Consider the following 27,925-nt stretch of genomic DNA (forward strand, 5'->3'; position numbering starts at 1 on the left):
AGATGACATAATTCATGGGAAATTTTGTTCAGTCTCCTGGAACAAACAAACTCAGTTCCTCTCTTCCTTCTTGAGATGGAAAGTACTTAGTGTTGGCATGTTTGAAGTACTTGTACTTTTCTCATGTGTATGCTTCCAAAACCGAGAAGATGTGGAACTATAGAACTGATGTAGAGTAGTACTGAGGAACCAATGTATTCCTTATTTTGAGATGTCACTGACATTTGAGTTCTGCTTGATATACACTTACTCTTGCCTTGGCTAGAAGGAAGATAAAAAAGGAAATCCCAGACTTAACTCAACACTTCTATCAAAAGCAGTGAATCTATATTAGGAGAAATTGAGGTCTATAGCTAAAGACAACTTTCTCATACTTTGGACAGATGTCATCATAACTTGTAGGAAGCGGCAAGCCGTGACTATACAAATAAAGGAAACAGATGACTGCATTGCATGAAAACAAGCCTTGAGAAACAATTTCATAAAATAGAATTTGCTTGAGATAACTTTGTTGTATGGTCTATTTGATTCCATTTGAACTCTGAAATATGTGCTTGCTAGATGAAATAGATATGTAAAACATTTAGGTTATATTACACAGCCATAAAGCAGGAGGATGAAAAAGCCAACCTTGTAACAATACTTACCCTCTTCTCTACCCACAGGTACATGCTTTGATTAACAGATCACGTATCAGAACCTTAACTCTGCCCTTTCATCTTACACTTTTGAACATGCTCTTTAGCAAACAGCCTAACATTAGTAGGTATGAAAGTTAGGGTTACTGTCCTGTGTTGATACAGTGTTAGTTCTCATTTGACCCATATTACCTGAATTGTTTTCACACAAAACCCTTTTTCCAGAGTTTGTGTTTTGAACCAAATTCACTTGCTGAACTTTGAATATAAGTTAAAGCCCAGCTTTTGCTTTAAGGAAAATTGATTTAAGGACTAGCACAGGGGTCAGCTGCAGTGAGATACAGCAAAAATCCAATGATGAAGCCACAGTTCATTAGGCCTGTGTTTTCTGACCCTCCTACTTCTTTGCCTCTTAAGATGCATGCCAGTTTTCATGCACCTGGTTAGTTCATTCAGTCAGGCTGTCAGCATTACTCAGATCATCTTAGTCAGACAAGCTTAGAATAAACCTGTAGAGCATCCTGCTAAACAGCAAAATGGTTGCACCTGAGTTCTGGTTAACCTTTGGTGTGAATGCAGCCATGCATCATCTTGTATCAGCCTCTGTATACTGTCAGCCTGCTCTGCAGGGCTTGGATTGCTCTTAACTATCTCAGAACAGGCATTGGATAGTTTAAAGTGAGCACACACTCTTGGGGCCTCTCCAATGACTCTGACTGACTGGGTCGGCCTGTGGTGCTCAAGCTCAGATGGCCGACCACATCATCTATGACTGCCCTTACTCCTTTGGGAGCCCAAAGTCTTATTGACATTGACCATTCTACCTGTTACTGGCTTTCTTGCCCTCATGCTTCCAACATACGAGTGTGGCAGCACTTGCTTCATCATCATCATGAAACATTTCAAAAGCATGTACTGCAAAGAAGGAAAAAAGTAAAGAACCCATCTACCTGCTGTCACTACCAATAGTCTGGATGCTCACAATCTCAACAAGTGCAGAGGCCTTAATTCTGCATGACAGGCTTTGGAGGTAAAAGGTCTAATCTTTTCCAGACTGGAGATAGAGGAGCTGGGGATGGCACTAGAGTGAGACTCTAGTTGCTGAGTTGTGTAGGAAGTCTCTTGTACAGACAAGTCTTGGTGTGGAATTTGTCATGGAGCAAGCCATTTAGTTGGATGGATTAGGGAACATTTGAGACTATACTTCATGAAATAGCCAGGAAAGGATGTAGTGCCTGATCTGCAGCTGAGTGAGCGGCTGTGAACATCCTTGTTGTTATGGGGGAAGCTGCAGCATAAAGTAGCAGAGACTTCTGGCTCATGTCCAATAAAATTATGGTTTTAAAGGCTGTTGTGTGATGGGAGCAGCTTTAGAAATTGAAGGTGAATGCAAGGCCATTTCCCTGGTCATCTGTTCTCTGCTGCAGTCCATTCCATGGGTGGATTCTAAGTTGGGGGTGAGGTTTGTGGGGGAGGGGACTTAAATGTTCAGTTAGAGATTTATTCCTAATACATTTAAAGTGGTCATATACATATGAATCAAAATTAGTATAACAGAGAGAGCATATTTCAAGACATGCTGCTCTGTCCTATCAGTGGGCATACAGTTGTGCTTTTGGTTGGCAGTAGCAGTAACAAGCTTCCTGGTGCTGTCTGTTGTATTTTGTGCAGGAGCAGGGAGAAACTAGTTCTGGTGTCATTAAACCTCTGCATACTAATTTACATCCCATCACTGTTCCCCCAATTTTTCTACTGCTTCTGTCTGATGAAGTTGAAGATTTTTCACATATCGGAAATGCAAGATACACTGTGAGATTCTTAAGCAGGACAGATTTCCAGGAGCCACTCTTGTATCTAACAAAACTCCTCCATTCTTTGGTATGCTGTTCAGCCAGAAGGTGTCAAGAGTCTTTTTGCACAGATAATTATGGAAGTCCCTGTAAACTGGAAAAGTTGCACTGTGTTCCAGTCAGGCCACTCAAGAATCTTGTAAAGGTTTCCCTGGTCTAAAATGATGTCTAAATCCAGATATCTAAAATTCCGGGAGCAGGTCTGGTTTGTTTCTAAATCCTTCTCCTTTTCCAACAAACTTAAGAACAAAAATCAAGAGGGAGCAAAATGTGGTTGCATAGTGTTTCACACATGACCAGAGAATGAAGGGGCAAGAGGGAGAGCAGCAAAGGGAGTCAGAGTGGCTGCCCAACATGATGGAAGCAGGCTGCAGTCCCCAGATCCCACTCCATCTCTAGCAACTGGGGACTCTGTTCTGTGCTCTCCAAACTGGATCACTTGTGACCTGGAATGGGCAGCTATTCCATGTTCACAGTACTCCCACAGAATTTCAGGATAAGAACAGGAACACTTTCAGGAATAGCTCATCCACTTGCATGCTGGATCCGTGGTGAGATACCAGCTGGAATAGACAGAAGTGAGGAATGTTCAGTACCAGCCTGTGCCTCAGCTTTAATGTACTGGACTATAGGCACAGGGTTGGGAAAGGATAAACACTTTTTATTTCCAACACACCTTGCCACACAAAACCATTCCCAGAGTTAGTGAAGCACTTAGAGCCCTGGTTGGTGTCAGAAATTCTAGCACCCACCTTTCATAGTACCAGCACTAATGATTGTATGGTGGGCCTGGGACACACATGGCTGCTATGCACGTGTTCATGTACAGGTTTTGCAAATCCAGGCATATATGCTGAGGAGCTTAGACCCAGCTACTCTGCAATTTTGATATATCCACACTTGTGTTTTGGTAAAGGAAGTGTTGGAAGTCTAGTGACAGACGAGAGGTAAGATTGTGGTTATGTGGCTGGAGGAATGTGGTGGTAGCAAGGGATGTGTATGTGTGAGATGGATGTAAAAAGACACACACTGATAAGTTGTGCATCCCTTTCATCCACAGCACTTTTTGCCAACTCTTATTCTTTCATCTAAAAAAACCCCTGCTTCTAACTTTTTTTAAAGAAGCTGCATTATGGTACTATATTACAGTTACATAATGTTTTCTTTAATACAACTGAAGAAGCCTTAAGTTTGCTCCATTGGGCTGCCAGGAAGAACTGGGAAATGCAGAGAGGGCTTCTGTTCCTCTCTGACAAACTGTCATTTTCTGTGTGTCCACAGATGTTATTGGGGACATTAGGCTCTGTTATGCAGCAGCCTGAACTTCAGCTTTATAAAGCTAGTTGGGTAAGTTTATACACATTGCAAGTTAGGTTAAAGAATTGTTGAGTTATAAGAAGAAAACAAGGTCATTAAGTACTGTGCCATAGAAATTGGGGAGGTGGACTTTTTTCTTTCTTCCTTTCTTTTTTACCACGACAAATGAAAGAACTAGCTTTAGTAGTTTATCAAAAATTTGCCAGGGGACACTTCAATAAAACATCAAAAAGCAATTTTTTCTAATAGCCATTTCTAATATTTTTGCTATGCTGTCATATTTAAACAAAATGTACCTTCCATTTCCTGTCTCCGTAACCAGGAGATGAAGAACCAGGAAGCTTCACATGTATATTGAACTCAGAAGCAATATGTTGACGCAGGGGTTCAGCCTGCCCAGCACTCATGTGCCCTTTTTTGCATTGTATATCTGTGCTTATGGGCATCGTTTGGGATTACCTGCTTTAATTAATTAGCATTTTGGGTGGCTGAGCAGTGGTTTATTTTATAGAGGGAGTATGATTTTATCTGATAGAAAGCTTTGTAGTTATATCATTTCATTCATTTCTATAAATAAAAAGAAGAGAATGTGTTCCAAAAAGGCTTTTGCTATTGTATTCTCTGGCTCCATGTTGAGAGAAGATGTGATTGCTTAGGATTCTTTGGGCTTATTACAAGTGTTTCTCAGTCCTAGCACTTTGCCACAATTAATGTAACTGTGCTGCAGCTGACGCTGGCAGAAATTGATGTGCAAAAATGCCCTGGTAATGTTGCTAACTTTGTCCAGTTTAGGAGCAATAAATGTATATAGCATTATAATTTTTGTAGTATAACGATTTAAATTAAAATGAAAATATGGCTCTTAACATGATACCTATTAATGTCCTAGACTGACATAGCCATAGCAACTAAAGTGTATCCATTATAAGTTAGGCTTTCCAGAAACTGGCAAATTAGAATGCCAAACTGAGCAATAATTCCCACACTACTTAGTCCCATAGTCACCTAACAATTATTTAAAGCAGAAGGTAGCTATGATGGATTGGGTTACGTCTGCATCGTAAACTCTGCATTGGCATTTCAAATGTAGGAGGCTGAATGTACAAGCCTGGACTTGCCCAAAGACTTCTGCTTTCCAGGCAACTGCCTGCCTGGGAAAAGTGATTGGCCAGTGTTGCCCGTTTAGCAGTTTTGTTGCTAGCTCTAGCAACTTTTGAGGGGTCCTAGAGGCAAAATGTATGCATTAAGGAACTTGCATCATTTTAGCATGCCGTGGTATTTAGTACCACATTATTGACAACTATAGACATTAGTAGGTAAACCTAATCACCTTTTTGAGGTTTGCTTGATGAATTCCTGCTCTTAGGAGTAGCAATATTGTAATGCCACCTTGATAAGGAACCAGAAGCCATGAAGGCTACCATCTCTGTCAGCTCACTCCCATGAAATAACTTGCTTTCTAAATGGAGACTTGCGGAGAGAAAAAGGGTGAGCATGACTGGAGGGTGGTATCCTTTCTGTCAGGATTGCGTGATTCAGAATTGGATAGCTTATTCCCAAGGATAGTGTCCTCCCCTATGCTGGGGGAAGCACGGAGCCATTGTCAAATGCAAGAAGGGCTTGCAGGTGATTGAGTTGGAGGAACTTCTTAGCCTCAAATGCCAGCAAACCTTAGAGTCTTGAGAGGTCTGAGCTCAGATTAGGATGCTTTCAACCCATCAGCCTGCCCTAATAACTAGGTCTAAGACTGAGGCAAATATTTTTGTTGCATACAAAGATAGAAAATTCTTGTGAGTTCTAAGATAAAGTTAGAATTGTCAAATTTGTTTGCTAAGCCTGCATTTCTTGTTTTTCTACCAAGCTGCCCATTCTGGGAATAAAATGAGAAACTCAGAGGAAACAGTTGTGATTGGAGAGCCAAAGACGCCTCAGACACTGGTTTCAGGGTATGAGGCAGTTGCATGGCAGCAGCCCATATCCCAAGGAAGGTATGAGCCTGGGAAGAATGTGTTCTTGAGTCCCAGAGGTAGACTTGGAGACTAAATTGCTATGCAGATGCAGCTGGCTTTGAGGCAGGTTGGACCCAGCTGTTTAGGTCAACTGGCACCTGGTGACTGTACAGAGAAGCACCTAGCCAGATTGCACCAGTTGTTAGAGTCCTGCAATAAATTCAACTATACCGCCTGCAGGGAGTAAAGAATTACAAACAACTGCAGGATGCTGTTATGCAAACAACTGTTTGATGAGAAACAACAAACACAAGTAAGGCCCAGTTGATAGTGTTGTTTCAAAATTCTATAGAAGTGTAACAGCAAAAAGTGCAGGCTACTTCCTTAAATCCCCTTATCCACTAGATTTGTCTTCTAAATGGATTAGTGAAAATCACCGGACTACAGCCAGCCTCTTCAATAAGTTCAGCTCATTAATAAGAATGGTATTCGTGTACAGAGCACACTACTGCTCAAAGAGCTTACTGGTCAGAACAGTTGTGCCTCTGTGCTGACCTTATGGTGCTTGGATGCATGTATTCACTGTCCAAAAATATTGCTGACCACTGTAGTTGCATATTTTCCTAAGGTCCCAGTTGTGCAATGGATCTGTGAAAACAGGCCCTTGTAGCGCTCACTAGAAATGGATGAAACTCTGATCCACAGTCAGGGCTGGTGTAAATGAGGCTTTGAATCAGCATCTGTGCTGTTAATGTTCCAATATGACCTAAATTGTTCAAGAGTTTTCTGTGGGTAAGTTCATGAAATAAAGGTGACTATGAATGGAACTGACCAGTGAAAACCTGCCAGATACATTGATTGTAAAATAATTGTTCTGCAGTGGATTAGAAAAATAAGAATAACAGTAAGAACAGATAGAGAAGGCAAACCATTTCAGATTGGGATTTAAACACTTTTGTGAAGGTTACATGTTAATATGTTTGAACATGTTTATTATATAAATGAGAGGGTCAAGATGTTCCATATGGTTTGACCATAAAAATGGAAACCTTCAAAATTCACATTCATAATTTCTTTACCATATACATTCTCAACAGCATGATTGTCTGTTTCCTATAAACAATCCAAAAGCCCTCCTTAGTCTCTGCCATTTTACACAATAGGTCTGTGTAAATTTAATTATTTCATCTTCCCCCCAACCCCCCTTGCAACTTCGAGCCATTAACTCTGGCTATCCAGTAAGGAAGGCGCCAGTAATGAATCTTTTGTGTTAACCTTTAGTTTGATATTCAGCTGGAAGATGGGTCTTCCAGAGGACAGGAAAAGTACTCTATAAGCTAGGGACAGAGGGAACCAGATTTTGGAGTGTGTCTGAGACTGCATAAAATTATGGGTTGCCAGCCAGAGCCAGGATCCTTGGAGGTGGCCGGAAAAAGGCCAAGGCATTTTGGAAGCTGGGTTTGAAAGAGGTGGAACTTGTGATCAGAAGCAGATTAGTGGAGACAACGAGGGGAGCAGTTTCCACGGCAAATGGGAGCAGTCAGCAAATGGGGGTCTGCATGGGAGAGTCTGAACGAGTCTAAGAGGACAGACCTCTGGATATTTCATTGTATGAATGATAAAACTGCTGTAAGGAGTTTACGTAGTTTCAGGTTTTCTGGAAATAAATCTGTCGGCTCCAAAAGCAACCTAGGTGTATTGTTTTTGTTTTTCCCCTGTTGTATCAATGTTTTTTCTCGCTGTGCTTGTAGTTTTGTGTACTGTCAAAATACATCAGTGGCCCTTTGCTAAACGTTGGCAGATTTGGGTGCCTGGTCAGCTTGTTACTGGAAGCTTGTTTGTTTACAGACTGCACACAGGTTCTGATTGTTTGGATAGACTTGGTTACAACTTGCACCCAAGCAACTCCTTCTCTTAGGAAAACTCAGCTGCAGGAACACTTTCCTTTCCCCAGGTCTCAATCTGACCTCTTGGTGACTGCCCTGGAATCTCATGACCTAGCTGAGAGAGGCAAGGAGTTTTGTGTGTGATTATATTTTATGTGGGATTAAAATCCAGAAGCCCTGACCTGATGTCATTTGCAGTAATTGTAAAATGCTACTTATACAGAAATGAAATAAAATAAAATGAATGTCTTGCCTGTATTTGCTTGTCTGACTAGTATCCTGCCACAACCCTGGGAGCTTCCCATTAAGACTATTGAAGAGTCATGCCCTTAAAGACAGGGTCAGGAAAATTCTTTTGTTTCCAAAGTTCAAGATGCTTACTGTAGTGCAGGGGTGGGCAATTATTTTAGGTGGAGGGCTACTTACCGAGTTTTGGCAAGCCATCGAGGGCTGCATGGCAGGCAGCCAGGAACAGATAAATATTAATTTTCTAAATTTTTTAGGGACCCTGTGGGCTGGATAGAAGGGTCCAACGGGCTGCATCCAGCCTGCGGGCCACATTTTGCCCACCCCTGCTATAGTGTCATGTCTAAGTACAGGCAGTCCTCAGACATACGACACAATTGGTTCCTGAAAACCTCATCTTAAGTCGAAATGTTGTAGCTTGGAACCAATTTTCTCGTAAGAAACAATGTTACAAATGGGGGATTGGTTCCTGAACCAAGGCCCGATACCTTATTTTCACCAAAAATCCCCCAGAATTTTGTACTCAATCAATTATAGATGAGTAATATAGCTACATCAATGTATTTATATTGTAAATAGCAATCATATTGATTTGGAAGGACTTCTTTGAGGTGACTTTGCTGGACTCTTTGAAGGGCTCTTTGCTAGAGTCTTCTCAGGAGTCTTGGCTGCAGGTTTTTTGGAGTCTTCTCTGCTTTCTTAAAGAAAGTGTCCAAGCAAGTTTGGACAGATGTTCTCTAGGGAGATGAGGGATGCAGCGAACTTGTTCGCTGGTGTGGCGTTGCATCGGATCAAACATTGTAAGTCGAAATTGATGTTATAAAGTTGAAACAGGGTGTCAGTTTATAAATGTTGTAACTCAAAACGTAAGTCGAGGACTGCCTATATTAATGATGGTGTTTTACTCTATGCCCAGTCATAAACAGTTTCATGCTGTACAGTACTCTAGATGGTTAGTTCAACTGAGTATGCAGCAAGGAATTTTAGTCTTTCATTGTATGAGGTGGAAAAAACCTCTCACCAGACAGAATTATGCATTATGTAAAGGCCTTTGTGCTAAACAGTCTTTTTTGCTAGCTCTGAAGTCTTGATTGCTGAGAATAATTCTTAGATCACTTGTTTGATGAACTGTTTTTATACAAAATCTTTCTATGCTGTATCTTGGTGGAACTATAGCTTTACTTAAACTTGCTTCAAATATGTTTTATTTCCAGGAAAAGTAGCTATACAGAAGGAAGATCTGCAGAAGTACCATAATAGAGACACCTGGTTTCAACTACAACATGTTGATGCTGATTCAGAAGTGCAGGTGAGATTACCTTGACAAAGGGATTTTTGTAATGGCATTTTGACAACTGAATGAAGTGCCTGGTAACTAGAGTAAATATAACAATGTGGCTACAGGATAGAGGTATCTTATGGAAAATTTGTCAGTGACTACAGTTGTGCTTTAAGTGATTTTTCGATTGTGTGTCCCCTTTTTTTTAATATATCGTGAAATTGAGAGTAAGGTGAAATCCTGTTCCATTGGAGTTAATGGAGCTAGGATTTGCCCCTATAGTTTTGCAATTTACCTTATAGTTAAACTTATATAAACTACAGTAGAACTATGAGCTAGGATGCCAGTCTGCAAAATGGCAAGTATCTTGAAAAATCCTGTAGGAACTGGTCAGTCTTAAAGGGGCATCATCAACTTGGAAATCATGTTGACAGTTACCACTGTAGATTGTTTTTATGTTTGGAAAACACATGTTAAAATACTGTTATAGAGGCTGTAAAATCAACATAGGAGATTAGGAAATGCCAGAATGAAGATTTCCAGCACAGCCTGAATGCAGCCCCGTTATGCTTATATATATTGACAGTCTTTTCATATGATCACATCCTACTTTTTTTCTTTCTCTCTTTAAGAGGGATGGAGTAGGGCACTTATTCTGTAATGTGGCATCACACTGATACACGATATAGCTCATCAGCACAGTAAGAATCTTCAGGTCCACTTCCCATACCTCTGTCACTTGAGTTAATAGAGTAAACAATAGAGGATAACAAATCACTATTGCTGACCTTGTCCACAGTGCCAGTCTTGTTGTCATAGGGTGAAATCAGGTTGGTTAAGCTAAACTCCCTTGACAAATCTGTCAGCTGTTCTTTACCATCTTGTTATCTTTCAGGGGCTTACAAATAGGTATTGTCCAGTATTTTTGTAGGCATCCAAGTTAGATTGATAGGTCTGTAAATCCCTAGATTGACCTTTCCCCCCCTATTTTAGGGATGTGTACTCTATTTGGCCTTCTCCAATCTTCTGGGTTCTCACCAGATCCCTAAGAGCTGACAAAGATGGAAAAGACCCTGTGGTCCTGCAGTTACTTCAGACAATTCCTTGACTCCAGGAGAAGTCTTATCAGGCTCTGTTGATTTTGAAAACATTCAGCAATTTTCTAAGCACTTTCTCTACCTTCTTTTCCTATTTGAATCTGAGCATCTTCCCCCTGCCCCTTCATGCTAACTGTGCCCATCATCTGGTAGTTGGTTGATTGACTGATTTGTGAAGACAGAAGTAAATAAGCTACTAAACATGTTAGTTTTCTCCACTTATTTCAGTTGTCGTCTTAGCTTTGCTTCTCCTATCCAGTATGGGACCTACTTTCCTTGGTCTTCCACTTTATTTTTATTACACTTCTGCCTCTCTATTGGCTCTTTATTGCATCATGCTAACTATATCTCCGTTCGTGCCTTGGTCTTTTTGGTTTTGTTCCTGTATTCCCATACTATACTCTTATGCTTGCCCTCAGTAATATGGCCAGGTTTCCACTTTCTGTAGGATTCCTTGAGCTCCAAGTAATAAATGACTTCTCCATTTAGCCAGACCATCCTCTTTCTACATCTTCTATCCTTCCTTTTACAGCTGGATAGCATGTTCCTGGACAATAAGTATCATCTCTATCAGGAATAATCAACTATTCTCATGGGAATCCTGCCTACCAATTATCCTGGTTTATTACATTCTGCTTTTAAGTCCATTATTTTGCTGTTTTTCCCGTTCTTCTTTGCCTTAGGATCATAGATGACTGTGATTATAGAATGACAGCATCTAACTTTCCTTTCATCCTTAGAAGCTCAAGCAACTCTCCACTTTGCTTCGTACAATACGGAGAAGAGCATCTCCCAGTTAGTTTTTCTCCCATATGCACCTGAACATTGTCCCCAACACATTCTGGACTCTACAAGTCAACAGTGCTGTTTCATAGATTTCATAGACATTAGGGCTGGAAGGGACCTCGGGAGATCATCGAGTCCAGCCCCCTGCCCAAAGGGCAGGAAGTCAGCTGGGGTCATAGGATCCCAGCAAGATAAGCATCCAATTTACTCTTGAAGGTGTTCAATGTAGGTGCTTGAACCACCTCCGCTGGCAGACTGTTCCAGACCTTGGGGGCTTGGACAGTAAAGAAATTCTTCCTTATGTCCAGCCTGAAACGGTCTTGCAGGAGTTTGTGACCGTTCGACCTCGTCATCCCTTGGGGCGCTCTGGTGAACAAACATTCCCCCAGATCCTGGTGGTCACCCCTGATAAACTTACAGGTGGCCATCAGATCACCCCTGAGCCTGCGCTTTTCCAGGCTAAAGAGCCCCATGGCTCTCAGCCTGTCATCGTAGGGTCTGCTTTCCTGACCTCTGATCACACACATGGCTCTCCTCTGGACTCTCTCAAGCTTCTCCACATCCTTTTTGAATTGTGGAGCCCAAAACTGGACGCAGTACTCCAGCTGCGGCCTCACCAATGCCGAGTACAAGGGGAGAATGACGTCCCGGGATTTGCTCGAGAAGCATCTATGGATGTAAGCCAGCATTTTGGTCGCTTTACTAGCCGCAGCATCGCATTGGAGGCTCATGTTCATCTTGTGGTCAATGATGACCCCCAAGTCTCTTTCTTCTGTAGTGCTATCCAACGTAGCACTGCCGAGCCTATAAGGATGCTGCAGGTTTTTCCTCCCAAGGTGAAGAACCTTGCATTTTTCGGTGTTAAACACCATGAGGTTCTTGTCCACCCATTTGCTGAGCTTGTCCAGGTCAGCCTGGATCACCCGCCTATCTTCTGGCATGGATGCTTTGCCCCATAGTTTGGTGTCATTGGCGAACTTGGCCAGTCCACTCCTGACTCCAATGTCCACATCATTAACGAGGATGTTGAACAGGATGGGTCCCAGGACAGAGTCTTGAGGGACCCAACTGGTCACAGGGCACCACGATGAGTGACTGCCATCGATTACAGCCCTCTGGGTCTGACCACAGAGCCAGTTTCCCAGCCAGCGGATTGTGGTGGAGCCAAGGCCACAACTGGGCAGTTTGGCCAAGAGATGATCGTGGTATACCAGATCAAAGGCTTTTTTGAAGTCAAGATATATGACATCAATCTGTTCTCAGCAAATACTATCACAGTATATTACAGCTAGCATAAATGTATATAAGCACTCAGAAATTTACCTAAACTTCTCATGTAGAGTTTGTTTTTATTTAGCTTTTATTTTTCTACTGAATTGGAATTTGCAAATATTCTGTAACAACTACAGAGAAGTTATTCCAACAAAAGAGAGCCGTGGTGCTAAGGTCATATTAGCATATTCTGGGGTGTCGGTAATTAGTTTTACTTAAGGGAAGGCGATGAAGGAAGGAATGTTCATTAATAACTGAAACTGTGTTAAATGTCTGTTCAATTTTACTTAATTTCACTTTTTCTTAAAACAGTCTGAGGAACTTAAAGTGACTAGTAGGTTTATTTGGTAAAGCATGCTAAAAAACAAAAAAGCCACTTTAGTGTGCAAGCTAGCACATAAACATTTTGGTAGCTGCTCCACAGGCTATATAATCTAGTGGATGAAGCACTGGGCTGTGTCCCAAGAACTCCTACATCCTAGACCAGGAAAAGACATTACACCTTTACCAGTATAAGTGATTGGAAACTGGTCTGTACCTGTATCAGAACAGACTTTTGGCATATATAGACTGGCTTAAAAATGGCAGAACCCAGTGTTAAGATTTGCTCCCTCCCCCCCAAAAAAAGGCAAACGTGTGTTCTGTTCACTACTTATCTAAACTATACCACTTAGAGAAAATTGTGACATAGATTGATTGCATCTTGTGCTTCTTGAATGTCTGTACCAACCCTAGTCCTATATCTGTCAGTCATCAGCCTTAATGCTACTCCCTTGTTGCAGATCATAGATGATAGAAAATGAGGGTTGGAAGAAGCCTCAGGAGGTCATCTAGTCCCAACCCCCTCCTCAAAGCAGGACCATCCCCAACTAAATTATCCCAATCAAGGCTTTGGCTAACCATGTCTTAAAAACCTCTAAGGCTGGAGATTCCATAACTTCTCTGGGTAACTTGCTGCAGTGCTTCACCAGTCTTAGTGCTACTATCTATCTTGAACTTCTCTTGCTGCAACTTTGAAACCATTGCTCCTTGTTCTGTCATCTGCCACCAGTAAGAACAGTCTAGCTCCATCCTCTGTGGAAGTGCCCTTCAGTTAATTGAAGGTTGCTATTAAATCCTTCCTCAGTTTTCTCCTCTCCAAGCTAAATAGCCTAGTGCCCTCAACTTCTCTCAAGTCATGTGCCCCAACCCCTTAACCATGAAGTTTGTTGCCCTCTGCTGGACTCTCCAATTTGTCCACATCCTTTCTGTAGTGGGGGGCAGTAGTCTGGATGCAGCCTCACAAGTGCCAGATAGAGGAGAAAAATCACTTCCCTCAATTTGCTGGCAGCACTGCTACTGATGCAGCCCAGTAGGCTGTTAGGTTTTTTTTGGGGGGGGTTGCAACAAGGGCACACCCTTGGCTTATACTTAGCTTATTGTCCACTGTAACACCAGGTCCTTTTCTGCAGAGCTGCTGCTTAGCTAGTTGGTCCCCAGCCTGTACTGGTGTGTGGGATTGTTCCATCCTAAGTGCAGGACTTTGCACTTGCCCTTATTGGACCTCATGAAATTTCTTTTAGTCCAATCCTACAATTTGTCCAGGGCTCTTGTCCATTACTCCCAGCTTGCTGTCATCTGCAGACTTGCTGTGAGTGCACTGCTTCCCATCCTCCAGGTTGCTGATGAAGATATTTAACAAAACTGGCCCAAGAATAACCCCTGGGGCACTCCACATGATACCAACTGTCAACTAGACATCTAGCCATTGATTACTACCCTTTGAACCCAATGATCCAGCCAGTTTTCTATCTGCTTTACAGTGCTCTAGTCATGCAAGCTATCCCACTAAGTCTGTATTATTACAGTCACATCATAGTTCTGTGACTGCGAGGACTTCCAATTCTTTCTGTTTGTTTCTCAGGCTGCGTGCATTCATGTACACGCACCCAAGGTAACTAGCTGATTGCCCTACTTTCTCAGGAAGTATGAGGGAGCCCTGCTCACTCTCTTGCTTGTGATTCCTCCAGGTCATCCACTTCCCTATTTACATCAGGTCTTTGGTCTCCAACCCCTGGAGAACTTGGTTTAAAACCCTCTGCACTAGGTTAGCATACCTGTTTGCAAAGAAACTCTTTCCTCCCTCCAACAGGTGGATGCCATCTCCTCCTAACAGTCCTTCTTTGACTGTGGGATGTTGTTCCAAGAAGCCAAATCTCTGCTGGCAACACTATCTGTGCTGCCATTCATTGTTTTGCAGGATGCGTCTGTTCCTGCCTGGACCCTTCCCCTTGACCGGAAGGATTGAGATAGTTGGCTAGGTTTTACATAACCTTAATGAAGGCTCCAATAATACCCCATCTCCCCTATATTTTACATATGGGGCAAAAGTGGAACATGTGAGAGATTTGCTTACTCATGGCCCTACAAAAATTGCAAATCAGAACTGGCAGTCAGGAGATTGGAGTGCCAATTCTTTCTAATATACTTAGGCTACAGTGCATTCAGAAGATACTTTATCAGTATTGAGCTTCAGTTTACCATCTGGTACTATTTTTTTTTCTGCAAATGAAACCTGAAGATGCAAAGAATTAAGATGCACACTGCTTGAGATTCAGAAACTAATAGTCAGTGCAAGGCTAGTAATTTCAAGTGCCTGCCAACTTTGGTTGCTCCAGGCACCTGTCTTTAAATGCATACAGGCTGATTTTTTTCAGAGCTGCTGATACATCCCCAGGATAATTAAATTCAGTTAATTCATAGATACTCAAAACCTCTTATATTTTCACAGTCGATAGGGTCTGAAGGGACCTTTATCAGATCAGAACTGAAGTGTCTCAAAATGGGAACCTAGATGGACCTTTCTAAAAACTTTGTTCAGGTGTGAGCCAGGACCTAGCCTTTTATTTTTAATGTGCTGATAGATTTTTTCAAGTTTTGTGACTTTTTCAAATGGAAATGTTTCCAAATATGCAGATAGTGAAAAATATTTCTTTTAAAAGTTATTCCATTTCCATTTGCAAATGCCAAAAAAAAGTCAGGTAGTATATTTTAGCAAGTTACACATGGTATAAAAAGTGAACTTGTTAAATGTTTGTGACATTTCTTCAATTTTTGCCCTTCCTAAGAAACCATAATGACACAATTTTTACTGATGAGTAAAAATATAGTATTAAAAAGAAAAAAAAAGATTTAAATTTTAAGATAATGTTTAGTAGTAGGCCTAGTTTCTGAGAAGAAACCTTTGTTACCTTGAATCTCTGTTATCAGGCATAGGTTTTCAAAAGAGGCTAATGCTTTTGGTTACCCAAAGTGAAATATCTTATGGCTAACTTGCAAAGAAACGAACCATAAACAAGAGTTTAGGTTGGGCACTCAAGTAAACTGGGTTCTCCAATTTTTTTTTCCAAGTATATAGTGAGGACCCTGCTCTTGTCGCGTGAACACTGGGGTGAGTGGCTGAAACTGAGAGTTTGAGGCCATAGCAGATGCTGTAGCACAGCACGGCCTTGCCAGATTCAATGAATCTGAATTCTGCTAAGTACCTTGACATGGGAGAGGAAAGAAAAGGATATGGTGAGGTATGCTAATGACAACAGAGCAAGCTAACACAGTATCTTGTTTGTTTGTTTTTAAAAAGAAAATAAATACATCAATTGGATTATACAGGTTTCCCTCACTTTAAGCAGGTTCTGTATGTGCAAAATCGTTCTTATGCAATGAACCTTTTTATACCAAAATGTGTTATATGCAAGGTAAATTCACTTTTATGCGATCTGTGTGGTGGAAACCCGCAGTCAACTGCTTTGTATGGTGCATTATGGGAGTGACGAGCACCAAAATATAGTTTCCTGTATGGATCTGAGCTCCTTGCTCGTTGTCTGCAACACACATTTCTGTAGTTGCCATCCCTATTATGATAGTGCCCTGTGCTTGTGTGTACTGTCTACTGTTGATGAGTACCAAAATTGTCTTGTACAAGTGGTAGAAATGGGTACAGTCAAGGAACACATCCCTATTTATTACATTGTAAAGTGGGTTCCCTTTATGCTCATTCAAGTCGTGTGCCGTTTTCCAGGAATGCGTATACAACATAAAGTGAAAGAAACCTGTACTGAACTTCACTGCCAAATGCCTTAATACATATCATGAGGGCTGGGAAATAACAAGAGAGTGCATCTTAGTGGTACAGCCTATATGTCACATCATGAAGAGAAAAAGGGCTTTATCAGTCCTTTCTGTCTGTGGTTCATCTGTTCTAACTTTCTAGCTAATAAGATCGGAACATGGACTGACAGATGCATGGGAGTCAGAAGGTATGATCAAAGCACAGATAAACACACACAAACTTTCTATAACCCACTTAGCTCAGGTGGGAATATCTATAAGGATGGGGCAGTACAGGTTTCAGCATAGGCCAGTGGTTTCAAACTTTTTTCACTTGCAGACTGAATGGAGGTCTGGGCCCCTTTGAATTGTAAATGTGGGTATTCACATACTTTTGATCATAGTCATCTTTTGTGTATCCCTTAGATATAGTCTGCAGACCCCCAGGGGCCTGTGGACCATAGGTTGAAAACCACTGGCATAGGCTGTACAATCCCATCATGAGCTTTGAGGTATTATGGTAGGGCTGGGCAAAATAGTGAATCTGACTGCATTTCTCAGCAACCCCTGCTGGCACCAGTCCAGTTGGTCCCCAGAGAGACTCTAGGAGCAGTGGGACTATGATGGCTCAGCACTGTTAGGGTTTCTGTGGAGACTGGCCCAAGTGGTGCTGGCAGGGTGCGTGGCTTGGTGGAGAGCTGCTCCAGGGCCAAGGTCAGGGCTAGGATCTTGTGGCAGTGAAAGTGTGGGGCTGGAGCTAGGGCAAGAGTGATCTGCTGCTTGCACACCCCTCTCTGTGGAACTCAGGCTTGTTGTAGGGGTGTGTGAGCAATGGATCCCAGCTCTGCCCCTCCTCCAGCCCACACTGTCACCACCACAAAATCCCTGTCTTGGCCCTGTACCAGAATAGCTCCCGTGTGCGCTGCTCCATCTGTTTTCCATGGAGACCCTGGGAGTGCAGGATTATCATGGCCCTGTGCTGTCAGAGCCCCACCACTTTGGGGGTATCTGTGGAGACTGGCTGGAGCAGCATCAGCAGGGGCTGCTGGGAAATAGTTTGTTGTGGACCCGATCCGACACATGGGCTGGACTTTGCCCACCCTTGTCTTTTATGCAGACAGCTATGGCATGGCATTGCATCTTCACTGCTGTCTTCATCTGTCCTACCTCAGGTATGCATCCCTTTGCTGCCCTTGTAGCTATATGATGGCAGGATACACATCCCCATTGAGAGAGGCCTTTTAGTTCTTGGAGGATCCATGTCCCTGCTTCCCAGAGAGAAACAAAGCTTTTAATCCTTAAGCAAAATTATAAATGGTATTAGCATCTCACAGGGCCCAAATTATAGACTATATCAAGTATAAAATAAGGGAATATGTAAAAACTCATGCAGTGTATGAATACTTTTGGAAGGGTGTGTTATACAGAACATAACTGAAGAGCACCTACTGTAATCATGGCTTCACATTAATCTCAGGCAGCAAGACATGGTCTGCATTAGAAAGACCCTGCATTAGAAAAAAAGCATGTGTACATGGGTCCTGTCCTTGGTTTCCCCCTACCTTGAAGCCCAGTACATTCCTTCCCCTGCTCCCCCAATGTTGTGTGCTCTGTACTTCATCTGAACGCTTGAGTGAAGGACGACAATATTTCTTCTCTTAATTCATTCAAAAACACTTAATCTTTTTCCACATATTCAAGTTTACGTGGCAGTAACTGATCTAAATATTTGCTTGGGTCAATGCATGACACAGGTTCCCGGAGCTATTGGATAGCCCAGAGTCTCAATGCAAGTATGCATCCAGACATTAAGTAACCAATTTTTGTCTGTGTGCAGTTTTCACCTTCATTGTTCTACTGTAGCTTCAACCCTGGATAGTTCAATTGAGCCTCACATGGCTCAAGTCTGGTAGCCATACAGCATATTTGCACACTTAATTGGTGGTACATTTGGGCTAGAGACAGAAATTGCACATAAACCAGTGTAAGTGATCAGAAACTAATTCAAATCTGTAACTCAGCAGAAGTTCAGTACACATCAGCTGCTTTCAAAATGGCCAAAACTGGTTTAAGATAAACCTAGATGAAGGTAGTATTAGATCTAACTGATTTAAGTTAAATCAGTTTATTGAACTTTTGTCCAAGATCCCCTCCAGATTCAAGTTAACTCACAGTCCCCTGGCATACCAGGATGCTTTGCATGTCCCCTACAATCACCTTGCAGGGTGGGTGAGCTAGTCTTAGCCCAAACTATCTGCTCCAGCTGAGCAGGGAGGTATGTTCTAGTGCCCCCAGCTTCTGGCCTCAGCCACTGCAGACACGCGACTGCATTTACAGAATCAAAAGTGAATGTCTCTTCACTTGCTCACCGGTTCAATCTATGCAGCTTAGACTAACCTGCAAAAATTGAATTGATTCAGCCTCAGGGTTTTTGACTGTCAGTACTTGGCCTTGAAGATCAAATGAATTCCAACTAATGGCTTTGTCTTTCAGCACATGCTGGCCTATGTGGTATCTATAAATAGGGGCCCACTCAAGCGTGATTGTGCAGAAATTGTGAAATGTGTCATTGCCTGCTTTTGTGGGCAATGTCTACAAAATGTTTGGGGGGGGGAAAAAGAAAATTTACATCTAATTTGTAGGATGGCCCTGGCTCTTACACAGTTAGCCATCCTTGAGAGAAAGCATTGTCATGAAAACTAGATTTAAAGCTTGAAAATTGCTCATTTTCTCTTCTGCCAAGTACAGCTCCTGCTTATCTGTGAAACTTATCCATTTACTTTTTAATTTTTAAAAATAGAACACAACTTGTCAATGGCCAGTTAGCTACAATGGTGCTGAAGGAATGAACTATCTCATTTAATCTAATGTGCTATAATGTTTGTCCTACTCATTTGTTGATACCAAGAAGCACCTAAATTCCTCTCTCTCCCTTCTAAACTAACTATTAAAGTGCTTATATATATATATATATCTGATTTGGCCTTGTTACATGAAACAGATGGGTGCAAGGTACCAGCTGGTATGGATTCTTGTATGCACATGTTCACTGTTAATATGAAACATTTATAGATACGAATGATTAATACACCTAAAAAATAGTATGTACCTTGGGAACCATGGGTGGCTTTGTGATAATGGTTATGTTTTTTTAAAAGGAATTCTGCCCAAGGCACTCAATCCAACTCAGATGGAAAAAAACCCCAACCCAATCTTCCCTTTTGAGAATAGTATACCAGCCATCAGATGTCATGAATTGAACCATGGCCAGAAGTCAGTGAAGAAGTTTTTGTTGTGATTTCAGTAGAGTATTCAGGGGTGTAGGTTGTGGGTGCTACAGACATAGGGACAGACAAGATTCTTTGGGTAAATCCGATATCTTTTATTAGACCAACTCAGATAGTTGGAAGAAATTTTCTTAGTGAGTTTTCGGGGACAAACACCCTTTGTCAGGATGAGGAAGCATCTGCAGATAGTCTGTGCTTGCCCTGGATGGAGTAGTAAAGCAGCCAGAGGCCAGTACATATGCAAGAAAACCAGTCATTTAAAATGTAAATTGAGGTGGTCAGTAGGTGAGAGACAGGTAGGTGGGTGATGGGGAAGGGAATGGAAGTTGATGAGTTACTTCAGTAGAGTATGGAATTTCCCCCAAGTTTCAAAATTAACTCTGATATTAAACATAAACAGATCCCAAACTTTCAGGTGGACTGCCATTTTAACATTACTGTATAACATTTCTTTTCTTCCTACCTTCATAATATTAGATGTGTGGTAACCCGTTCCACAACTATATCTCCATCTGCTGTTCTTAGACAAAACAATGTTTTTAAAAAGTAGAAGTATTTCTTTTATGCAAATTAGACTGCTTTGAATTAAAGTGTAAACCTGAGAACTTGTGGAAAGTGGGCACTGAGGATAGCAAAGGATAGTGTATCTTTTAAAAAATGGCATAGGGGTCTATCATTCAAATGAACTCTAGAGAATGAGCTTTTGTGTTAGTTGATTCTAGTTTAGAACATAGTATACCCATCGTCCAGCATCTGCATGAATGAACTTTGCTCAACTTTATTTAAATGTTTCTAGCAAAGAGATGAGTTGAGCACAGTTAATCACTGGCAAGTTACAGTATGCCAGTGAAACATGTCATAACCACAGGCAATACGGAAATTAGTAAAAGAAACTATTTCCAGCTTGATATCCGCTAACTTTTCACAGCACAGGAAATAAATGGGTGTGACCCTTTAATCTCACAGGTAGTGGCTTTTTAGGTTTCTCACTTTTAGTTGTTTTGAAAAAATGAGATGTATCTGTCAACTCCACACTGTTTACTAAGTATAATTAGCTTATATATTTGAACTTGAAAAAATAGAGCCCATTAGTAATTAAAAGCCACATTGTAGGAAGATTTCTCACTTTTCAAGTTTGCATATCTGAACACTACACTCACATTTTTAAGCATAAAATGACATGGTATAAAGTTTGTCAGATTTTTTACAAGCTATGCTCAAACATAGTGTGGTCTGGAGTACCTGTTCTTCATTCAAAATTGCCATTCTTTTAAAATAAAATAAAATTAAAAACCTGACTTTTACATGTAAAAGATGTACTACATCCAAGTAAATGAAAACACGGTGGCTAAAGTCCACTTAAATTATTTAAAAGGAAATGCTAACAGTTGGCAGGATCTAATTGTATTGAGGTGCTATTTCTCTCTCCTTAGAAAAACAGGAAATAGGAACATCAACACTGTGCCATTTGAAGATGTTTTTCTAGTTTCTTAGTAATTGCAACATATTTTTCTTATCTGTTAATTCACATATTTGGAGACCAACCAGACATCGGTATCTGATTCCATGGCCTGCCTTCATCAACAATCTGGATTTGATTTTGCTAAAGTATGCCATAATAAACTTGTCAGGAAAAGAAGAAAAACTGTATTCTGGTCCTTGGTCCTGGGTCTTTTCATGCACTTTACATTAGTCATCAGATAGAACCCAGAAATAGTCCTGAGAGCACCAACCAAAACATCCTCTTCTAGCTAAGCAACCTAACCACTGGACTACAAAGCTGCTTCACTTTGGACCCATGAATTTTATATGCCTTTCTGCACAGTGACCTAGATTCAAAAGGGCAGAAGAAGATGGCCACGTCCAGAAATCCATAACCATGAGGCCACAAGCTGCCCTCCAGTAAGGTGGAAGGTAGTATAAATTTGAATCCCCCCATACTGGGCATATTTACATGTGTGCTTTACTGAGTTGCCTAATTAGCTTCTCAGTAAGCCATCAGCATATGCTGATGTGTAGGGGGTGTACGTGGGTGCACATGTACCCCCTGAGCTTGGTGGTGCACCCCCTGCAAAAACACCGCTGACACTACCTGCATCATCTGCATTCAGTCGCCACTCACCACCCTCCTCCCCCTCCCTTGCTGCCGACACCACTGGTGGTGTCTGCTGGCAGTCCCTGATCGCCACTGACTGCTGCCGACACTGCCATGGCCACCTGTGGAAGCTCCCTGCTTAGCCCACCGCCAACACTGCCACGGCTGCCTGTGGGAGCTCCTTGCTCGCCACCGCCACACCCCTGCCACTGCCTGCGGGCTGTCGCCATGCCTCCAGCCTCCAGGAACACATGGCGTTCATGTTTGCAGCTCTATTAGGCCTCAGTAAACTAATTAACTCCACCATGGGATAGTACTTCCAGACACAAATACTGTCCAACGTCGGAGTTAATAGTGCCGCTGCAGCACACACGTAGATAATGACGGGGCTAGCCCCTCGTGCCCCAACCAGCCCCTCCGCAGCACATTGAACTGGGGTGGAGCAGCCCCAGGCTGGCAGGCTAACTAGATTGGGTGCACAGAAGGGCTTCAAAACCACCAGGATCTGGCTAGTAACAGTTAGCAGACCCTAAAACAATTTTTGAAGGACCAGATATGGAGTAACTGATACTGTTGGATTATACATATCTTTGGATTTAACTGTTTTCCAAAAATTCCTGTGCAAGTGTTTTCAGTGAAAGCTAAGTTAGATAATGATAACATTTTCAGGCATAGCTGTGTTAAGAGTGAAGCATTTAAGTTCATATGTAACTTTTGGCACCAATATTTAAAAATATTGGACAGTGTCTTGTTTAAAATTAATGATGAACGTTCTTTTTAATGGTTGTCTTATTTTTGAGAGAGAGATGTTTTTTGGAAATTTGAGCCACAGTGATGCAAACAATGTACAGATGAAGACTTAAACAGTGGCTTTCTTTACAATGCTTATAGGTTTCAGTAGGTTGGCTCGCATTTCCTGGTGAGGCAAAATCCTTTTGTTTGTTCAGACAAATTTACAATGTGTCATAGGTAGGATTCTGCCATTTATTTTAGTGCTTTTAAATCTTTCCTTAAAAAAATCAAACTTGGTGAGCATGGTTCCTTTTTTTTGAGCTAACTTCAATCTATGCTAGGTCATTGTATGCCGTTATGGGTGAAATTCCAAGATGAGATGTGTAGCCCATATTCATGCTTAGGGACAATTATACCAACATTTTCCCCCCTGTGATAAATAACTCTGGAAAAAGCATGGTAGTCTTGAGATTGCCAATTACTGAGGCCACCACTTTGTTTGATCGTATGGAAGAAGCTCAGGCTAGTTTGGCATAGTTTTGCAAGAAGAGAACAATCACAAGCTAAGCTGTGGTTTTGTGTTTTTTTTTTCTCTTACACATTGTGTTTAAATTAAACCACAAATTTGCAACTGCTGGAAACGTAAGAGTGGAAAGTAGCATTTATGTGATTTCAGTTGTTTTACATCTGTCTTTTGATATTTCTCAATCTGTAGTGACTAATGGATGGTTATAGTGCCAACCAAATTAGAATGGGCAAAGAGCGGTTTTTACTGAGTCATTTCAAAAGAGAACCTTGTTTCTATTTTTCACTTTTGGGAAATAGAGCTAGTCACTGCAGTTTCTTGCTAAAGGACAGATGCAAAGGCATATTGTAAGACAACTGATGCCTTTGCATTTGAAAGTAAATGAACGGACTAGTAGACAGCCACATACTGTATTTTCTTGGGTATAGCATGCTCCCAAATAAGACATGCTTTTGGGAAGGCAGAATAGAGGCGGGGAAAAATGCGATTTTCGTTATGGCTGCATAGAGCAGGGATGGGGCCTAATCTTTATCTGTCTCACCCTCCCCTCCCTGCTTAACTAAATGCTGAAATCTTAGCTGGTGTTGAACCCTGGTCTTCATTAGTGGATCTATAATTTTGAAAAGAGCTAAAGAGTCCCCAGGGTTGTGAAATAAGAGACAAGGAGCAGCTAGAAGAGAGCAAAATTTCCATAAGAAAGGTTAGCTTGATTCTTAAAACATTTAAAATGACTGAAAAGGAGATACAATGTGAAAAACACCTGTGTTGTGAAAAACAGTGAATCATTAAGTCAGTTGATTGCCTCAGCTACCATGATAAAGTCTTTGTCTAAGACTTGCCACCACTCCTGCACAGTGGAGCAGAAATCAAAGAAGAGTGCTTTTATTCCAGGGAAAACATCAGCTTATCCACTTGACACACTTCGTTTTATTTTTTGCTAGGAGGAAATGTGTAGCGGGTATGATATGCAAATGATAGGGTAATTGGTTGGATCATTGTGCTCAAAGAGCACAATATCTAAGTGGAAGGAGGAGGGTATTGAGTGTGGTTCTGAGAGGCTCCAGAGTGTGTGTTCTGGGTCTGGTACTGTTTAATAACAGTATCATAAACAAGATCCTGATTAGTGACATGACCATCCCATTTGACAACTGGTAGTAGGCTTTCGCTGAAGCCCAGGAGCAAAAACTTTCCAAATACAGGCTGCTGGCTGCAGGAGAAGGGTATGATAACAAAGGCGGGTGTTGATCTTTAGGGGGCTTGGACCATAGGACCCAAATGAATGTCCTGAGAGCCTGCAGAATGTTCTGCTGATACTCAAAGTTGATGAGGTGCTACTCATAGCATCTGACAGGACATCTACATCAAACATGTTAACTGGCCATCACCAATATAAAGAGATCAGGCTGAGACTACTTGCCTGAAGCAAGAGCAGATGGTATGGACTAATGAAGAGTGCCCTCTACCTCCCTCCTTCCCCCTCACCCCTTACACCTGTAGACTCTTGTAATTCCCCCATCCTGGCAAGTGTACACTGCATGCTAAAGAAATTGTCTAAGAATGTCCTACAGTTCTGCAATAGTTAACATGCACAGGGGCCCTGCCTCTCTTCTTACCATAATATCACTTGGAAAATCATAATCTTTTTACCCTGGGCTAATGTAGACTTCATGACTTTAGACTGTGTTAATATACAACAACAATGAATTTATGTAGCTTCCATGCACAGGGTCCTGTATTGTCTTCCAGCTTTGCTAAGCCAACTGTAATTTTAACATTTTCTTCATGTATGGATTGGAGGTTGCAATTAAATGGACAGTTGGCAAATTTGTAGCTTGCACCGAACTGAGTGAAATTGCGGACACTCTGGAGAATATTATTAGGATTCAGAATGACCTTGATACACTGGAGAAATGGTCCAAATTTAAATGACTTTCAATAAGGACAGATACAAAGCCCTGCACTTAGAACTATCACATGTGTAAATATGGACCACAGAAAGATTGGCCAGACTGCAATGCTTCAGAAAATGATTTGGGGGTGATAATGGACCACACGCTAAATGTGAGCTAACAGTGTGCTGTTGTTGCAAAACAAGCTAATAGTATACTGAGTTGTATTAAAAGGAATGTTGCCTGCAAATCAAGTGAAGTAATGTTACTGCTCTGTCAGTACTGGTGAGGCCTGCCTAAAGTATTGTGTCCAGGTTTGGGCACTATGCTTCAAGGAAGTGGAAAGAAGCCAGTGGAGAATGACAAACTATTAGAGGTATGGGAAATATGACTTATGGGCAAGGGTTGGATAGGCTGAAAGAACTGAGATCATTTAGTCTGGAGAAGAGAATACAGACCGGATATAATAAGTCTTCAAAAACCTGAGGAGTGGTTAAAAAGAGCATGGTGATAGACTGTATGGCTGCAGGAGATGGGATGAGAAAGAAGGGTGTTAAATTGCAACAAAGGAAATTTAGGTTGGATGTTACGAAGAACTTTCTGATTGTAATGGTGGTTAAGCACTGGAAGAGACTACCTGAAGCAGATGTGAAATGGACAGTTTTTAAGAGCATTTTAGACAGTCTTCTCTTGAATTGTTTAGACAGGAATGTGCTTTCCTTGAGAAGGGGTTTGACTAGATGACCTCTCTAGGTCTCTTCCAACCCTATTTTTGTGATTCTAAATGTGCAGAGCTTCTGTTGACTTCAATAAGAGCTATTCCTGTGCAGAATTAGATTCTTAAATAAATTAATGAATAATAAAAACATTGCACACTTAAGTTCAGCTTTGCAGCTGTGAATGTGTTTTATTTGAGCACCATCATTGCCACAGTTACCGTTCTATAAGAAGGTAAATCCATTGACAGTTTTGTCAATGAAGAACTGAAAACTAAATCCTGACCAGTCTCTATTTCAGCATTCCAGACATGGTTCGAAAGGAATATGATCCATGAATAGGGAAGTGCTGCTGTTCAGCATTTAAGTGAGCAAACACTCCAGTCGTACTTATGTATGCAGAACAGCACTCCTGTATATGTTGATAAATGGTATGATAAGTAAATGTGCCAGTTTTCAGGAACAGACTGGAATAGGTTTAGTGTGACTGTTTCTAATAACTAACACAAACTGCCTCACAACTCTGAAAGCTTTATAGCTTCTTGTCTATATTTGTGCAGTAAGTAGAACTGCAGAGGAATGAAAGCCTTTGTAGCCAAGGCACTGAATTTAGGACTTAAGGTATCTGATTTTGATTCATGTTTCTATCTGAACTTGATTAAGACACTTTAATTTTTCAGTGTCTTTGATTTCCCATTTGTAAAATGACTCCCGCCATTTATTTGCCTGCTCATTTTTATTGTAGAGATACCTAATTTATTTCTGTGAGCTTAGTGATAATTGGGGCCTCTAGGTATTACTAATGATAGCACTTGTTTTGTCACAAACTGCCAAAAGACAGGCAATGTAGCAACTTCTGGTTTCTTTAAAACTTACAAATATATATTTTACTGGAGAATCAAACTGGAGAATATAATTTAATAAACTGATTATAAAATTCATTTGCAACATATTTTTTCTGTCTTTTCTTTAAGAGATGCATTTTATAGTATTTTGCAGGCAAGCTAAATGGCAGTGCTCAAGGGTATATTAATTTAGATGGGTCCCTAGGTTTTGCCTAAAGGCATAACTGACACTAGGAAAAGCATGATGTTTACACGGAAGCTGTATTTTCTGTGAATTAAACAGCCATGCATGTTAGCACAGCCTTACATTAAGGTACACCCACACCTGAGTTTAGTAACTAGAAGTAATGAGGTATTCTGGGAATATTCATAGGATTTGCCTTTTTAAGTGATGTTGTGACCTCTGAGTTGCTTTCCAGAGGCTTGTCTTACTTTTTTATGTTCGCCTGTGTTCCAGTTCCTTATAGAAGAAAAACAAAGAATACAACATTTTAATAAATTAAATTGCAAATTGCAGTGAGGTTTGAAACCACTCTTTGCAAATTCAGTTTCTAAAAAAGAAGTTGTTATCTTACTTAATTTGAACTTTACCTTTCAAAACCTGCTTGTAAGTAAGCCACCCACGTATGTTCAGCAAAGCATTTTGAGGAACTCTTTGCTTTCTTTTCAGATAACAATATTATCTTTCCTTTACATTACCAGAAATACATCTGTAAAAACATTAACTCCAATATCTTGGGGTTTTCTCTGAAAGGGCATTTTTCTCGAGTATTCCCTACATCTCCACTGATGCTTTCTCAATGCTTTTAAAAAGAAATTATTTCTGTTTGTCTGAGAGACGTACAGTGAAGGGTAGAGAAGAAACAAGAGGAAAGAAAGAAAAAAAGAATACAGCTCCTAGGGCCCCTCTGTACAATAAGCAGTCTCAGCTCCCTGTTTTATATAGCCAGTGTCAGTGATCTGCTGTATGAGCACTGTGTCAGTAGTGAGTATTAAAGTACGGTTTAAGGTAGGATAAGTGACTTTGTGGATTTTTACAGGGGGTTTTGCCCCCTTTCTTTTAAAGTTTGCCTTAAAGGTGGGAGAAAGTGCAGAGGTGTGTGTGTGTGTATATGTATGTATATATATATGTGTGTGTGTGTGTGTGTGTGTGTGTGTGTGTGTGTATAAAAATAAAAAAAGCTGACAGGTGTTAGTGGCTGATTACGTTGACAGGGTGAATCTGTGTTTTACAGCTAAGATAGATATGGGAAGGTGCATGTGTGAAGGGCCTTAAAATTAGATAAGTTTTGTTTGAGATGATTGAGGGGGTGGAGCCAGTGGGTGAGGATCTAAGGAATCTGATATATCATGTGCTGGTGTGCAAGCGTTGTTCTCCATGGATGTGCTGCAGTCTACTTGTAAAGTTCAATGTGTTAAAATTAGATAA

At 41.1% G+C, this 27,925-nt stretch overlaps 1 protein-coding gene across 2 annotated transcripts in view; it reads left to right on the plus strand.

The window, feature by feature from the left end:
• The window catches only part of RASA3 (RAS p21 protein activator 3), a 199,594-nt gene that overhangs the window by 89,338 nt on the left and 82,331 nt on the right, over positions 1–27,925 (plus strand). For both annotated transcript variants that reach the window (XM_090021644.1, XM_090021654.1), the window contains exon 4: positions 9,101–9,195. In XM_090021644.1, coding sequence (XP_089877770.1) covers positions 9,101–9,195 — 95 coding nt within the window. The remainder of the gene's footprint in view (positions 1–9,100; positions 9,196–27,925) is intronic.

Source organism: Crocodylus siamensis, chromosome 1, assembly GCF_052110815.1.
Source record: "Crocodylus siamensis isolate JL-2025a chromosome 1, ASM5211081v1, whole genome shotgun sequence".
In the NCBI taxonomy this organism is placed as follows: Eukaryota; Metazoa; Chordata; order Crocodylia; family Crocodylidae; genus Crocodylus; species Crocodylus siamensis.